Here is a 17,875-nt window from a genome sequence, read left to right as displayed (position 1 = left end):
AGTTCAGCCACTTCTCCCTTTTGTTTACATATGGTCACTGCTTCCTTAGCCCTGACAAACATTTGAGTTTGTGACCTCAGATTTGAATCAGTCTTATGTCACTGTCTCCCAGCCCCCAAGAGGGGGCAGTTTCTTAGTGTTGGTCCAATTGTTCACAAATATTCTGGCTGATTAGGAGTGGGGGCTGGTTGCAGCCCATCTGAGCACGTTCTCCAAGTATAGTTGAACCTTGAACAATGTGAAGGTTAGGAGCAGTGAGTGCACAATAAAAAATCCACGACTTCCCCAGAACTTAACTACTCATAGCCTACTGTTGACCAGAAGCCTTACCGGTAGCATAAGCTGTCAATTGACATGCTTTGTATGTTGTATGTATTATATACTGTCTCATAATCAAGTAATTTAGGTAAAAGAAAATGTTACTAAGAAAATCATAAGAAGAAAAGATATGTTTACAGTATTTACTCTTAAAAAATCCACATAGAAGTGGATGTACAGTTCAAACCCATCTTGTTCAAGGGTCCACTGTCTTCTCTCACTAAGGAAGGGCTGCCTTTGCTCCCCCACCTCACTTTCTTAGCTGCTTCCCGCTGCACACCTGGAGCCTTTCTCCTGCTCACCCCCAGGGAGGGCCGGGTGTCCTGCACCAAGGTGAACATGTTTGTGTGGCATTTGCTGGAGCCCTGAGCATCCTGTGTTACTGGGTTCCCCTTTCATATCCCACCTATTAGTGCAGTGGTTTGCAAGCTTCATTTAAAATCAGATCTCTGAGGGTGGGACCTCATACTTTCTTTAGTCACAAGCTGCCTGGGGCATCTAATGCAGCAGTTCTAAGACTCTGGTTTTCCCCCTAAATTGTTTATTAGTATCACCTGGGAGCTTTAAAAACCCTCACGGCCCAGACTACACCCCAGAACCATGAAATCAGAATCTCTGGGCGTGGGACCCAGGCACTAGTATTTTTTAAAGCTCCTCAAGTGATTGCAATATACAGAAAGGCTTGAGAAGCACCGTTCTAGAACCTCATCCTGTGCCTGGGGGAGGTGGTGATTGCCATCGATGCAGAATCCAAGAGCTGTGTGTTCTACTGAAGAAACATGTGGCCCTTCACATGGAGGAGGCCTTGCTAGGAAGAAATGAGGGAGGCAGCATTCTCCATTGCTTATAAATATAATTTATTACCTGTTTAAAAATTCTTTCTTACATTTTGTACATGTTGGCTGGCAGAATAAATGCAGGCAATTTACAAACCAAGGGGACTGCAGGAAAATGGGGAGCGGCAGCCAGGGAGAGAGCAGAGGCACACCCAGAGCTGGTACCCCCTCACCTCTGCCACACAGCGAAGTGGCGGGCAGGCTGCCCAGGGAGCTCTCCTCCTCCACCAGGGTTTTTCTAGAAAAGGAATTGCATAGAAGATATAGCAAGAGGGAATTCCACAACAACAGAAGTGTTCCATAGCTGAAAAGCCAATGTTGTATTGTTGGGTTTTAAAAAAAGGAAAGGGACAAAGCACAAAACCTCCATCTGACATTTCTACAGTTGAACAGTTCCAAAGTGAACAGCGGGTGGATGACACAGGCTCTTCAGCACAGACTGCTGGGACTTTTCCTCGGACAAACATAGGTTGTCTTCTTTAGAAAGAGCAAAGAGGAAAGTCACCAACGTATCACAGCACAACATTAAACTTAGTGAACACACACAGCCCTGTGGCATCCGGCACACATGGGGTGAGCACACTCCCTGCAGCTGGGCGACATGCTCCCTGTCCCGAGGGTGAGGGCTTCTCTACCAATACAAGGTCTGGGAACAAATGAAAGGAGAACACTAATCGCAAAACACGTGTCCACCTCGTCCTGATTGCTGTCCTCTCTCTCCCCCAAGGCCTGGAGGAATATCCATTTGCGTTTTAACCTTACATGAGCAGGTGTCGTCAGACCTTACGAATATAAAAGGGCAAAGGCATTTTCCACTGCCTGTAGATTTCTTGCTCTTTTATGCCATTCCACAACAGGTTTGTTTAAACGTGGAGAACATAGTTTAGGTCATGATTGTGGAGTATTGCCTCACTGCTATGCTGAGGTTCAGAGGCCAAGGGATCGTCTCCCTTAGGCTGCTCATCAGCAAAACCTGCCTACAATTCTGAACTCCAGGGTCATTTCCCCGGCTAAGTGCCATCAAGTTCAACAGCAGGTCTAACAGTGCCAATTGTGGTGGGCCTTTGGAATTGAAGGATGATGGCACATAGGATTTAGGCATATCAGAGAGAGACTGTGTGGTGTCATGGCCTTGAGAGTTAATTTTGCTGAGGCACAAATCTGAAATGGCACACGGAGAGGCTGGTATATAATAGTGAATGCTTTGGCTGGTGGGCAGCTGATGGTATCTCAAGGCAGCTTCCTTGTTTTCTACTCTACAACTGATGGGCTATGACTCTCAAGACATTCTGCAGGGAATCCTGACTTGGGATTCCAGAAGATCTCTGGACAGATCTCATCAGTACTCAAGAGTCTAGTGGACAACAGGATGGGAAATAGCCTCTTATACTGGCTTGGCTTTCTGTGCTAGTCCATTCGTGGAATCCCTGTCTGTTGTCCTGGTGATACCTTCCTTAACCATGCTAAAGTAGGTCTGGGACGTATATTGCATTTGGTTGAATGAACCCATTAATATCCCACCACAGATCAATACAAGGAGGTGATAAGCCCACTGGAAAATCTGGGAGCCATGAACTTTTCTGAAGACAAATTTTTAAGATAGAATTTCTGAAAATGGGGGTAACCATAAGGCTGATAAAAGTAAAGGATCAGGAAATTCATGGTTAGACTTAGTCTGTAGAGAAAACCCACCCAGTGATATACAAGGCCATCTCCCTACTTTTCAAAAGTAGCAGGTTTTCAGTCATGAATTCTGGAAATATTTATGACTCCATTTGGTTACCTGACCTGTATGGACACAAGTTTAAGCTAACATTGGCTACAATATTTTTATTCCCCTTATGACTTCATTAAAAAAATTTTTGAGAGATACAAGGGAAATCTTTCAAAGTGATAAGTACAGCCAGAGATTATACAAATAGATTTCTTAGGGTAGAGAAACAGCACTTCATTGCACAGAGGCAAAGTTCTAAGAATTTCAGTCAACATTAGCTCAGTAAAGTTAAAAAAAATACATACAAAAAAACAACCCAAAGTGTAATAGTTGGTCCTATGAGGCACTCGAAAGGTTTAAAAAAAAAATTATTACCTTGAGATAATAATAAAAATATTTCCTTTATTGGATCTATAAATTCTAATGCTCATTGACCATTATCATCTTTGTAAATAATCGGCTTTAAGCGAAGACATTCTTATTCACAAAATCTCCTCTTTCCAAAGAAGATGGACAAAACCCAATTTCATTTCAGCTGTTCTCATGGTTGTATTTTCTCTCATCAGCATTGGGTTTGCACTGAGATCTTCTAAGTGAAACTGATAACTAGTGCAAAGAGCAAAAGCTAAAGCTCACTTTCAATCTGAAGGCTGGTAATTCCACAAGTAAACTTTTCCACCTTCTGTACACTCTCTTACAGGTCTTTAAATGGTTTTCATTTCCTTGACCCCATGGGGGCAGACCTCATAGAGGCAAAGGCTTGTGAATTCTGGGGAGACAGTGATCACCTTACTGGCTCCCTTCCTCATACATTGATGACAGAGAGCAAGTGGACAGAGAGCACAGCTGCTGTGTCCCTGACACAGACACAGGTAAGGATATATAGGATAAGAGCCGGTTTGCTCCTCTCCAAAAAAAGTAAAAAGTTTTGATTCTACTGTCTGAATGCTTACCTTTAGATATCTTATAGGAGAAATACCTTTCAAAAATATTATTTGAATGTGTGGTTTTCAGAGTATCCTGAACTCAGTCTCCGTGATATCTTCCTAAAGAATGGCTCTCCTATTTGAGACTTGCGAGATTAAAATCTACAAAATGATAGTATATATGAAAATGGCTAATGATTATGCAGTTTAATATTGGGCACCTCACGCAGAATATTGTCCTGCCTTGGAAGAACATGTCAGTAAACTACTCACATGAGAATGGGTTTTTCTGTGTAAGGTAGGGGTCCACGTGGTATTTATGCTGTGTGTGCAAAGGCTGTCAGCTGTGAGGACCTTGGTGTTACGTGTTGGGCATCACTTTATGCCCAGTTATCAATTCAGAATCCAACTTCTGTTCCTTCCAGAGCACTTTAAGGAAATCTGAATGAATGTGGAAAAAAGAAAATGAAACTGGATGAAACCGCTGCCTTGAGATCCCCAAATTCAGAAGAGAGGAAGCCTCTTTCTTTTCCTTGATTACAAACCATATTTTTTTACTTCCTTAGACATAGCCTTCTCATTTGCATATATAAAACTTATTTCTTTCCAAGTGGATGCTTCTTACATTTCCAAAAATAAGTATTAGAGAACCAGAAATAAGGAGATTTAAAACATATAAAGCCCAATGAAAAACGTTTCGTATAGATTTTTGTGTATTTCTATTACTAAAAACCAAGTTGAGACATGTCGTGTACGAATGAGTTGATGACGTACGAGGCTCATAATGACATGTAATTTTCGATATGGGTAACTTAAGTGAACAACATGTGGGAATAAGAAAACTTATTTGAAGTGAAAATTTCCCCACAATGATTTGTCATAAACGTCCTATTCACTCTGCAGGTATGCATTCCCTTTGCCAAACTTTTAGTTTTTATATTCAACTCAGGGTAGATTGCGTTACACACCACTAGATGGCACCACACACAAGTGATAGGTTTTCCCTTCCAAATGAAGCCAGTCTTTCCTCACAAGCTCTACAGAAGCCCTAGGCATGAAAGGCAGGATGTGTAACATAGAATGGTTGATGAAGTGGCTCCCTATGAAATGAACTGTTGGGTATGGACCTTACACGTCTGAGAGCCATCTAACAGCTATTACTCTACTCCAAAGAAGAAGGAAATCAGAATTCACAGTGAAAATTATTTGACATGGTGTGTTGTATGCATGAGGTTGCCATTCTCTTGATAGGGAACATAACAGCGTTCTATGACAGTTAAGTACCTTGCTTATAAGGTAATCAACCACTCTTGCTGTTTCTGGTGCTGGGAGGTTGAACAAAAAATACGAAGTGTTTGAAATGAACCCCAAAGGCCCTCAGTGGCTTTGATAATATAGTTCTTGCTATGTTCAATATTTCTGTGTTGATGACTTTTTAGTGACTTTTTTTCTAGCTCAAGTTCTGAATTGATTTATTTGGATAGCCACATATTTTCTTGCTTCTACTTTTCACTAGGCATGGACATTCCTTTGCGCGTCCTTCAGATTTCTAATTCTTGATTTCCACAGATGACAACCAGTAATGGTGAGCAATCTTCAGAAGTTATTTCAAGATGCTGCAGTGGACAATAGCTCTCTTTTCTCCTCCTTTAAAAACAAATAATCTCTTTATTTATTTTCTTTTTTCTGTAGGATACACTTTTACTATCTTTTGGTCAAATATGTATTGGTACAAACATTACCCACTGAATTTGTTTACTAGTGCAATCTTTCCCTTTCATGATAACTGTAGCATATTTTTATATATAGTGTGGGAGGTGGGGTGGGGGTGGGGGCGAGAAAGAGACAGATTTAGAATAAATGCCTAAAACAGAAAATGAAGGTCTGGAAGAAAAGGCTCCATACTAAGGCATCAATATTTTCTCAACGATGAGGATGGAGGAACATGGAAATATCTAGAAGTCACCAAAATAGGGGAGGAAATACATGTGGAAGTAAAGAAAATGTATGAAATTGTTTCTAATTAAAATCCACGCAGCAACCTGGATACCTCTAGCCCCAAAGTAAACCATAACCATGTTTTGAAGGTTTTGCTTCATACACATGGGTCCTTGTTTTTCAATCTTGGTTTGGCTGCTGGGCTGTTGACTCTCTGTTCCCCACCTGCTGAGTGATTTGAGTCCATGTGTTAAAACGAGGAGCCTGTGATAGTCCTAAGGAAATGTCATAGTTTAGACAAAGTAGTCTGTGGATTAACTATTTTTCAGTTAAATTGTTTTTTTAATTTAAAATATTTTTATGAAGACAATAATAGAACATAATTTGCAACTAAGCAGGGAGGCAAGTGGTCCCAAGAGAGGAAAGAAAGTGATAATAAAGGGATGCCGTCTCTTGGTGAACAACATAATGCGATGACGCAAAGACAAGACTTGAAAGCATAACAAATATGGTACAGGTTAGAATAATTATCTTCCAAGTCAGAACTATTTGGAAGGCATAATGCAGCCTGGGCAAGTGACTAGCTTTTATGGGTCTTTAAATTATCCAGCTCTGAGTCCATTTTGGTCTTCACAGTGATGAATGAGACTGGAGTGGATGTCCAGCATTTGAAACCTTGAGATTATGTAATCCCACCCCTTCGTTTTACAGGTGAGGACACTGAAGTCTAGTAAGGTTAAATGACTTTCCCAAGATAGCACAGCTAGGTAACGACAAACCCAGAATGAGAACTGGTTTCCTGATTACCAGTTCAGAGGCTGTTCCGCCAACCACACTGCCTCTAAGGTAGTTAGAGTACTGAGGGGATTCAGTGTGGGGCCCTGTGACCCCAATATTATGTGAATTTGAATACAGAATGCATCTCATGACAAGACTGAGAGGAGAAAGACCCTGCCTGAGCAAGCAGAAACAGACTGACAAAGCCAGTGTGCATTTACTACCTTTTTGGGGCAGAATGATGGGGAAAAGATGAAAGGTCAAGGAAGCAATGCCTGTTTAATTAAACTGGTGACCACGCCCACCTTGTTATGTGAGAAGATGAGGCAGGTCTAGTCAATACCTAAATACTAGCAGTACTGCTAACAAAAACAGAAATTAAAAGAAACTCCTTTTACTAGAATACTTGTAAATACTCATCAATAATAATAATGATAATAATGATACTTTAAAAAAGAAAACACTTCAAATTGCATATTACAAACATACGTTGTGAAGAAATGCTTGTTTGTGTGGTTGAACATGAATCACTGTCTTTCCTGCAATGCTGCAGCTTTTTCCCAGAGGGTATTGGATGGGTGTCCTCAAGCAATAAGGAGCCTCAGTTAATTACTCCTCTCCACTTCCCTGATACAAACAGTAACACTGGTTCTACAAGTTCTAGAAACAGAACACTGATGGGAGGATTATCTGAGACACTTGATGCACATGATTTGTAGCAAAAGTCTGATTTCTCGGTAAATTACTAATCTGAATTAGACACAACAAACCGTCCCCAGCTTCAACTTCAAATGATTTAAACAAAAATAGAACAAGCCATGGACAGTGTCTGCATCCCTGTCCAATGTGATGTAAACAACATTTGTAGAAATTGGGTTTGTTAAGAAAGTTTATCCATATATCTGGATAGCGATAAAAAGCGTTTCCTAGGAAACTGTAAGATCCTGTACCACACAGCATACAGCCCAACAAAGAAGAAAATTAGGTTGGTTTCTAAATTCAAAGTACAAATGTATACAGTTGTTCTTAACGTTTGTGATGATGTCCGAGTAAAGTGGGCGTGTATATCAGTTGCATCTGTTTTGCTTCTCTCTCCCGCTGCCATCTTGCCTGTGAAGCTCATTGGTCTAGTCTAGATTTCCTTCTCAGCTGGGATCCCCGGGATGGCCACAGACTCCCGGTGCATTCTTGGCCTTATTGTCAGTCCCTGCATGGGTCAATACTGTCCTTCTGCTGCTAAAGACACTACTGTTTCATGTCTTCCCATTTCTTCCAAGACAGCTGCCAGCATGCTCAGGTTTCCATCCGGGAAGTTCTGTGCTTCCCAAAGATCCAGGATTACGCCAGTTGGGCTTGATTTGGTAGCAAAGTAATTCAAGTACCTGTAATTGGGAATGGGAAAATGTGCTGAATGGCGTGGTTTACAGATCTGTTTTTCTCTTTAGTTCTTGCTAACCCTTTCTGTTTGCCTTTAACATATCCAGGTCCCACTTGAGAAACTGTGGTTTACAATGAGCCATCCTGAATAACTAGCCCATACTTAATTAGATCAGCCCCAGACCGGAGACGTGATGTTTAACTTTGTTAACCTCAACTCTGAGTAAGATAATTTAAGAGACAAGATGTGTATGGGTCATATCCTAAACAGGAAATCAAAAGACATGTTTTCTTTCCAGCCCAGGCTCTGATCATCTTTGGCAGGTCATGACATGTCTTTTGCTTGGTAGTGATGGCAACATTTTACAAAGAAGAAGCTCCTGACATCTCTTTATAACTGAATATCAATGCTGTGTTTTGCATATCAGTGATTTATCCAGCATTAGATCTGGCTCAACAGGAGATGGGGAGCAATAATTACTTCAGCAAGTGCATATATTACTTAGGGGGGTTTAGCCCATCAGCTTTGTAAAGTGGATCACAAAACTTGATGCTTATAAACTACAGATAAGCCCAGAATGTCTCTCAACAATGCATTTGCAAGCCCACAGTACAAGAAACAAAGAAGAAGCTTAATACATGTTTGCAGAATGAAAAGTAAATAGATGTATGGATGGAAAAAAAAAAGGGATGCTGCCCTATGTCTACAAGTTATCAGCTTAGAGCCCTATGTTTAACAGAAACTAATGCTGGAGCCTGGCCATACTTACCTGTCCAAGTTTAGCTTATGGGCCAACATCCTCCAGTCATGACCTCTAGTCTGTGGGGCGTCCAGGCTGCTACAGAGCTTCTGCCGGATAGGGGGAGGGATACTGAAAGCACTGGGTCCTGTCATGGTGGTGATGGTGCTTGCTGGATCCAGCAGAGGCAAATCAATGCCAGTAGGTTCCTGTGGTTCAGGCACAGGAACAACACAGCATTATTTCTGAAGACAAAAGCAATCCCTATCGAAGCAATCACCATAATGCCTTGCTTTGAGCGATAAGAAGAGAATGGGTGCTATTATTCTTCCTAGTAAGAATGGCTTCTTCCTGGCTGAAAGTTGTGATTAGCTATCTGTAACCTGGCTGAGAGCAAGAGGTACATTTTGAGCTCACTTTGCATAGCCTTGAATTTATGGGTGAACAGATCTGAGATTAGAAGGTTGAAAGTTCAGAACTTCTAGAAGCTGTCCGACCCTGAGGAAAATGCCCTAGGTAAATGCCCAAGTAAATTCTTGCTCTAACCTCTGCAGAAGATGGCTCGGTTCTGCTTTTGTTGAATGAAATGGAACACAGCTCTCCTCTAAATGATATCAAATTAAGACTAATTTCTTAAAGAAAATGGTGAACACAGTATATTGCCTTAGGGCAAGCTGCTAATGGCATCCTCCAATTGCTGTACACCGTATTTTTTTCAAATCTAATTTTAGTAGAGAAAACCATAAATTGGCTCTTAGAATAGTTTCAGCTCATAAAACAGCACAAATGCAAAATCTGAATTTCATCTGCAGGAGAAACCCTAATCATTTTTTGATCTTCTGCTGGTTGGAAAAGCAAAAGCAAATGTTGCCTGGGAAGTTTTAAAGCAATAATAGGAAATCTACTTTCAATGTTCTCTCTCTCTCTCTCTCTCTCTCTCTCTCTCTCTCTCTCTCTCTCTCTCAGCAGGTAACTCCTTGGTGTACATAATTGGTCGCTAGAGGATAAACTAGCCACACACAGTTTCAGCCACCAAGGAGTCTCTGTGTCTCGAAGAGTGCTCAGAAGAGGGGGTCAGTGCCACCACTGCCCAGAACCCCCAAAACTTGCTGCTCCTGCACTGCAGGGGTCGCTGCTGTCTGGTCCCAGTGCTGACTGACAGTGGGTTCTGCATTACAGGATCAAAACAGCTAATGTGCACAGCTAGGCTTGTGTAATCCCACTGCACTGGGTCCCTCTGGGGGCTTGCAGGGCACATGAGAGCTAAACAAATTTTTTGCCGTAATATACACAGTGGTGTTGGCTGCCATCACAGTATTTAGCCCCAAAATCCAAAGCTTAGCAAACTGAGACTTTCAGGATTCCATTTTGCTCCTTTGTGTTAACTCCAGCAGCACATGCCAGGATGTAAAAGACTGAAACACAGAAGCAACAGTGGGAGTTGGCATCCCTGAATGAGGACACGACCAGCAGATCTTTCCTTGCAAGAGGCACAGAGTTCCTTCCATGTGAGGAGAGAGCTCCTGACCTCAAGGGCATAGGGCTTCAACAAGGGGCAGCAGAAGAGTTACAGAGAGGACCTGTCGGTGTTTATCAATGGATTTATGTTGACGGTGTCTGAACCCAAGTGCCCAACACTTGCATTAGGCATAAAACGATCTATATATGGGTTGGGGAGGTGGAGGTGAAGAGAAATCACATGGTATTTCCACAACTTAGTGCCATCACCCACGCTGAGGTCCTGCTCGTTTCTTGTCTGGACAATAACAATAGGGTTCAGAAGGAAACCCACCATGTCCCCCTAATACAACCCCACCCTGATTGTCCCTTGCTAGCAGTGGAGGTTAAGTTCCAACAGGGAGGGGTGTGCTTTGTGTAGTACTGTCCCCAGATTTCCTTGTTTTGGACACAGGAACTCACTCCTGCATATCTGTGATCCGTCCCACAACCACGCTGATCTTCCCAAAGCGCCAAGCTGATGTTTCTCTCCCCTCCCTCTCCCTCCACCCTCTCTTATTAAAAAACACTACATGTTCCTCCTACCAAAGGGAACCCTAACTTTTAATCAGGCATTGGGGGATATCTGTACCATCTGCCTCGTCAGCTGATATGAAACCCCAGAGGTGATGTCTGTAAAGTTCAGAGCCAGGCCTGACATGGAGTAGGGGCCCCATATCCACATGCCCCCACCACTGGACAATCAGACCCTAGTCTTTCTCTGGTTGACTTGACATGACTCAAACTCACCTCAGACAGGGCCACTCACTATTTCTATCACCTGGCTTTTAGGCTCTACTTCTGGCAGTTTTCTGCCCTTTCCCTTAATTTCTGTCAAGCAAACCCCTCAAAGTCTAGATCAAAAGCATATCCTGAGTCTCCCCTGAGCAAATCCATCCAAAGCCGTCAACTTGAACACCTCCTACAGCACTTTTCACAGTTCTTCTGCAGTCCTCTTTCTGCCCTATTCATGTTGGTCATAATTTATGTGTTTCTTCCTTTGATTTCTCAAATTTCTTGGAGATGAGAGTATTTTTGTCTTCCTCAGAACCCTTATGATACTCAGCACAGCGACCTGTACATGGAAGCTACTCAATTCACATTTTCTAAAATGAGAGAAAATTTGCCTCTTAGTACACAAAGGGGCAGAAACCAGTTTCTGACAGAAACCCACCCCACAGAGTGGTATGTTGAGCTTCCCTCCAGCTCAATGTGGCTAAGCGAATATATGGCTCTTCTCACTATCACATCCTGAAGACAAAGGCCAGGTAAAGGTAGGCCTGGCTGTCAGGGAGGTCTGCTCACATATCCAGGTAGTCATCCTTTTCCTAATGAATACAGAACCACCACCACTTCACCTGGGTCTCCAGCCCTGGCTTCTAAGCCTGCTAACTTCTGTGTGGATGAAGCAAGCACAGAAGAGCATATCGGATGGCTGACAACAGCCTTGGAGGTCAAAGAAGAATATACCTCTGCATTTACATTTCGATTTCATCTAATAATTTCAGTGGCTATTAGTTTTTCCTTTATTTCCAGGTAAAAGTAGAGTTTACTCTCACAGACTGCTTATGACAATAATCATTTATGATACTGGTACCATCTGTCTTTGATGTTATGAGTCCCTTAGTTAAACATATGATTTTTCACCATTAACCGAACAGCTGCTACGGTGATGACACATTTTCATCCCTCACTCCACAGTAGAATCAACTCCTCACCCCTATATTCCAACTCTTCCTAAAGTCAGAAAAACTAGATTTTCCCAATGGTTGTTTTGAACAGATTATAATAAAATGAAGAGGTCAATAGACGGGCTGGCTATAGCAGAGCGATGCTACTTTATACATTTTTAATATTAGCCTCTGTGTACACCAAAGTGTTGTGTGTCAATAGTTAATAGGGGTTATAAGTGTTCTGCCCATAGCTAAAACTAAATAGAAGGGCTGAAGAGAGAAGTTTCTCTCTCTACACCATTTTTTCTCTTGGTGGTGGTGGGTAGCTCCCCCATCCCTCTAAAAAATAAAAATAAAAAATGTATTATTATCATTTACATTTTGAGATGCATTCATGCCCATAATTTTCAGACATTTTCATTCTTAAACTGCATCTCTGTGAGACTAAAGGCTTTGTTTCTAGTTAAGGAATCTCCGGCCAAAGCATCCAGAGAGGAACAATCGGCCGGCTCTTGACATCACCATGGTCTATGTCAAGCATAGCCTGGTCTCCCTTGAGGGGGGCAACAGGTCCTCCTCCTGACTAGAGAGGCCAAGGGCCATGTCGCTTTATAAATGACTGCCAGAGAGTGCCCTGAGAGGTGGGTGGCTGCAGGGAGGGGGAGCTGCACATTCCTGGCAAGTCAGCTCATTCTCAGGGGAGAAGACATTGGAACTGTAACCCCAGCCCACCCGCCAGCTTGCCAGGTGCCCGTACAGAGGAGCCCTGTGCAGAAAATAGACATCACCAATGCAGCCTTTTCTGTTTGGTTATGGTTTATCAGTCACAGTGAACCCCTTCTCAGAGCTTTTGATGAGGACCTGGGTTTCAGGGCTCTCTAGAGCCAAGTGTTCAGAGCTGAGCCTCGTTCCCTATCTCTAAACCCAGCCCCACACTTGCCCCCTCTGGGGGCTGCAGGCACCACATTCAAATGCTAACAACGACAGTGGGACTCAGTGACCCAGAAGTAAAAGCAGCAGAGTGCCCCTTAATCCCCAAAGTCATCTGACTCCAGTCATTTCTGCCCCTCCCTCTGTTAAATGTGCTTGTCTGTCACACATGGGCAAAGGCCTCCAACAGGACTGAAAGGCTGGCCTCTCTGAGCTGACTGCTGCCAAGTTGCAAGAGAAATCATCTTTCCTCTATGATGGCACAAGAAAGAAAGTCCTTAAATTGGGATCACACTATGCAAAACTGTCTCTTCTGGATGAGGGGGTGGTGGACCTAGGACCTAGCAGGGAATAGCCCTCTACAGATCTTTTCATTCTTGGCTGCATCTGATCCACCTTTTCATCACACGGCAAACATTCCCGCTGAACAGAAAGCAAGCATCAAAGGAGCAGATCTCCTCGCCCCCTCCAAAATTCCGCAGCCTTTGTTGTCACTGGAGCTGGGTGGTTATTGAACTTTGCAGACCTGCTGGGCCTAGAAAGTGAAAACACCCTCCAGAGCCAGCAGGGGTGGTGCTGTGTGCCTGGGAGATAGGGCCTGCGCCTCAGGAAGGCCTGGCGGTTGCCATGGCACCCTGACACCGAGATCATTCCTTATGAATGTCACTGGGGTCTGTGACTAAAGTTGTTTTATGAGTCAAAAGTCTCATGAAACTACAGGAGGAAATGATGACCGAACCTCCGCAGGCTGTGGGAAAGAAGGATGGAGCATCGTGGAGGCTGCCATTCTTCCTACCTCGGTTTGCTAAGGAAGGCAGTCTTTAAATACAACATGTGGAGGGAGACATGCTGAACATCCTGACATTTCATTTGTCATTTTGCATGAGACAGCGAGAGAGAGAAGAAATCTTTTAAATCATGTGCTGTCCCGCTGTAGTTTTAAAATACGACAATCCTGTGCTCTGTGGCGTAGCAAACAGCACAGAGCTGAGCTATCTCCAGGCCCCGGGAGGAGATGCTGCCTTCTAACCATTTGACTTGTTGTATTTCCTTTGTTCCTCCGGCGTGAAGGGTTTCCACTGTTCAAACTACAGCCTTGGGGTCCAAGGTAACCCATAAGTTCACGCACACCCGCTCTTTCCATATAGAGGGGTTTTAATTAGCAGGGCCCATTGCTATTTCTTTAATACGGACATATGAAAATGCCTGACTGAATTGAGTGACGATCATAGCCGAGAAAGGCAAAGTGATGGCCACTAGGGGAAAAATTCGTAGATTTTACTTCTATTTCTGGAACATTTTTCCCACCCTCGGGAAAAGGGCATATTTTCTTTTCAATTTTATTTTTTAATTATTATTTGTATTGAGGTATAATTGACACACAACGTTATATTAGTTTCACGTGTACAACATAATGATTGTGACGATCCCCACAGTAAGTCTAGGTAACATCTGTCCTCATATATAGTTATAATTTTTTTCCTTGTGATGAGGCTTTTCAGATCTACTCTTAACAACTTTCAAATATGCAATACAGTAGGATTAACTATAGTCACTGTGCTGTACCTTATATCCCCAGGACTTATTATTTTTTATAACCGGAAGTTTGTACCTTTCACCCATTTTGTCCACACCTATCCCCTCTGCCTCTGCCAATCTTTTTATATTTGGCGAATGATGTGTAAGATAGAAAGGAGACCAAGAGATTTCTCCTTTCAGCAAGGAGAAAAAGGAAAAGAAGAAAAAAAGGAGGTGTGGGGTCAGAGCTGGTCTCTCTTCCTCCCCCCACCAGTGTCAGGCAGGTTCCCTGAGGAAAGAAGGGACCAGGGAGATGTAGAGGAGGCGGGAAGGTGGCACATCAAGGGATGCCTGGGGAAAAGTGATTCCTTGTGCACATTACTTACACTAAACCTCATATTTGGAATTCAGATCTGTTGTAAAAAGCAGGAACATGATCCTTAAATTCATGTCATAAAAAATAAAAGACTCGTTTTTCAAAAAGAATTCCTCATTATATTATTTTATGCATCTAGCTCCCTATGTTCATTAAAAATGCAATTCTTTTAATAAATAGGACCTATAGAAACCTTTGTAGGACTCCTGCTTATTTGGCCTATATCGAGATACCTTTATACTCCACATGTTCTCTCCTCCCCATGGTCCTTCTCTCCCCTGATTTCTGAGACAGACAGAGCTTCTTACCTCTGACACGGTGCAGTTTAGCTGGAAGATCTGCCCTTCTCCTTCGACCTGTCGCACACAGAGTTTGCAAACCAGCTCCACCGTGTTCAGGCTAAATCTTTCCAGAGTGAATGTGCAGTGGAGGTTTCTCTGAGACCCGCTCCAGATGTGGTAAAAAGGAATTTCCTAAAGGATATAAAAGTGTTAACCACACATACTAAAAGTAACTATCAGACACTGGTTGCCAAGTACTTTTCTCAGTATACCACATATTACCCCATTTAGTCATCACAACAAATGTACTTATATCCCCCTCTTTCAGATGAAAAAGCTGACACCCAGAGATGTTAAATAACTCAGCCAAAGTCCTACGTGTAGTGAGTGGCAGAGTTGAGAATTGAACCCAAGAAGTCAGCCTTCAGAATCTATTTGTCTCATTTACAAGAGAGAGAAAGAGAGAGCGAGAGAGCGAGAGAGCGAGAGAGAGAGAGAGAGAGAGAGAGAGAGAGAGAGAAGCCATTGTAAATGATTTTTTTTTAAGTTTAGAAAATCCCCAAAATAAAACCCACACATTCCAGTCATTGCTCATTAAAAGGAATCCCTGCCGTGGTATTCTGGAGAAAAGCAAAGAAGCTCTAAAGGATAATTTGCTGATCCAGTTCCCTTTCATGCCTATATCCTCCCTCTGCACAGGACAGGGGGCAGGCAACATGCACTATACTTGGAAACTGCAGACTTGGGTAGATGCTGCAGAAATGTCCTTGGCCTAAAAAAACATACCAAGCCTCGAACAGATATACATTTTCAAAAAGTCTAGACCACCTTACAGAGCCCATCCCAGAATATTTTATCAATAAAGGAAAGAAAGAAAACAGTTGATACATTTAAAAAAAAAAAGGGTGGACACGGTGGTTAAGAGCAGAGAATTCAACACAAATGAGAACACTCTCCCCTTGTCTACTTGGTGATTTGGGCAAGTTACTTAACCTTTCCATGCCTCAGCTTCCTCATCTGTGACAGAATAAGTAAAAGAGTACCTCGATGGCCTGGGGTTAGATGAGATAAGCCAAAGTGCATGAGTGTCTGGTGGATTGTATTATAATAAGAATGCAGCCAGGCTTAGCTCGAACTAATATCGAATTATCATTATTACATAAATAGCATTTTCCATTATGATTGCACAAAGCAAATTGTTCATAAAAGGGTGGGGGGAGATGTGTGGACTTATACGGCAGCTGCAAAATAGGGAGAAGAAAAAAGCAAAGGAAGACATTTTGTGAGAAAGTTAAAAGCCAGATCTCTCAATCAAGTGCAGAGCGATTCAGAAGAGTCTGGCACACAACCCTCGTGGAAGCTGGAGACTGTTAGCAAATTAGTAGGGTTGTTTCCCACAATTTCTGTGTGAGTACTGGACCTATGAGAGTAAGATTGGAGCTGGAAAATCTTCCCCTCCCCCCTTCTAGTACGTTGCTTGACTTACATCAGGAAATCAAAACCAGTCCAGCTACAGTGCTGGGGCGTGGAATTGGATTTGCATGCACATAGACAAGGCTTCACAGTTTATCTAAGTGTGTGTACATTTCCTAGGACTGGGTATGAGGCGAGGGATCCCATACACAGTCTCCTGAGAGCTCAGGCTGACTGATGAAGAAGGAGGCGGAAGCCCCTGGGGAGTCGTATGCTTTTCCCACAAGTACATACGATGAGATTTGGGGCCAGAATTTTCATACTGGTATTTAATAAAATTCTGACCAGGTTTTATTTTTACATGCCATTTCACTTTCAAAACTGGGGTTCCTTCTAAGTTTTCAACAGAAAGATACTCTTCTAGAAGGTCGAAGCCTAATTTGTGTCACGTGGATAACAATGTTCCTCTGTATTTCCTATGAATGCATTTTCAGGCTTTTAAAAATCAATTTGATATAAACATTTACTCTGAAAATGAACTGAAATGATGAACTCAGAAATCTTATTTGTTAAAAACAAAACAATGACAATACAATTATTTGAAAAAAATTAAGAAAAAAACATATTCCTTTAAATATATCTAGAGTATTTTTCAAAAATCCTAAATAATCCCAAGCTATTTTGGAGAAACGAGTGCTCATGTAAGATTAACTTCAAGGAAGGGAATATTTTATATCTAAATAGTTTAGTCCTCTTTTGTGGAGCTGTCTCCAAGCCTTCAGTTCAGCTCGGGAACCTTACCTGATATTTTGCTAGTAATTTGCTCTTCCAGAGGGAATGGGCGATGTCATGAATCGACAGGCGCAGGTTATGGGTGCTGCCTTTGAAATGAAGAGCCTTAGGTTCTTCTAGGAGCTGTCCTCCCATCTGTCTCTCAAGCTGCAGAACTTCCTACAATGACACACCCAAAACCAAAAGCAAATTACCGAATCATATCATGTCCATTGGCTGTCTTATAAAATGTTTCCTCACTGTGCCTACCCCCATCCTGCTAACTTGTGCAACATGTGACTTCTTCTTCTGCAGCCTCGATATCCTCCAACTGAAGCCCCTGTCGCTTTCTATCTGACTGGATCCTACTGACCATCACGTGTGCTTCAGCAATCTATATCACACTGTTGTGAGGCAAATTCAGTACAGCCTGCACTTACCAAAAGATAAGTGGCATTGTCATGCGGGAGACCCTGCTCTCTGCGCCATTTGTCATGCTGGGCGGCCTGCGGGGTCTCTGGTCCCACTCCCCACATAAGAACGCAGGATATGGTGAGGCCAAAAAGGAACACCCATGGAGCCATAGGTAGGGGAGTCATACCACTATGCTCTCACTGGAGGCTGGGTTCACCGGACATGTGACCTGCTGTCCGCTTTTCTGCCAACCGACCTACGACTCTCCTCCACTCTCCTCGACTCTGCTCCTCTACTCTCCTCAACTCTGCTCCATAGCCGCAGCAGTTATATTAGTGGCCAATGGCTCAATGGTTACAGCTGACGGCCAACTAGC

The 17,875-nt window shown here is 42.7% G+C and overlaps 1 protein-coding gene across 2 annotated transcripts in view; it reads right to left on the bottom strand.

Moving 5' to 3' along the window:
* Positions 1 to 1,151: 1,151 nt before the first annotated feature.
* The window catches only part of UNC5C (unc-5 netrin receptor C), a 368,160-nt gene continuing 351,436 nt past the window's right edge, over positions 1,152 to 17,875 (bottom strand). For both annotated transcript variants that reach the window (XM_019741124.2, XM_019741125.2), the window contains 4 exons: positions 17,116 to 17,265; positions 14,929 to 15,093; positions 8,657 to 8,835; positions 1,152 to 7,891 (listed from right to left, as the gene is read on the bottom strand). In XM_019741124.2, the coding sequence (XP_019596683.1) occupies positions 7,726 to 7,891; positions 8,657 to 8,835; positions 14,929 to 15,093; positions 17,116 to 17,265 (660 nt within the window). In that variant the 3' untranslated portion in view covers positions 1,152 to 7,725. The remainder of the gene's footprint in view (positions 7,892 to 8,656; positions 8,836 to 14,928; positions 15,094 to 17,115; positions 17,266 to 17,875) is intronic.

The sequence above is a fragment of the Rhinolophus sinicus genome, linkage group LG02, assembly GCF_036562045.2.
Source record: "Rhinolophus sinicus isolate RSC01 linkage group LG02, ASM3656204v1, whole genome shotgun sequence".
In the NCBI taxonomy this organism is placed as follows: Eukaryota; Metazoa; Chordata; class Mammalia; order Chiroptera; family Rhinolophidae; genus Rhinolophus; species Rhinolophus sinicus.
The sequence above is the reverse complement of the archived record's forward strand: the minus strand, read 5'-3'. Positions and strand labels throughout refer to the sequence as shown.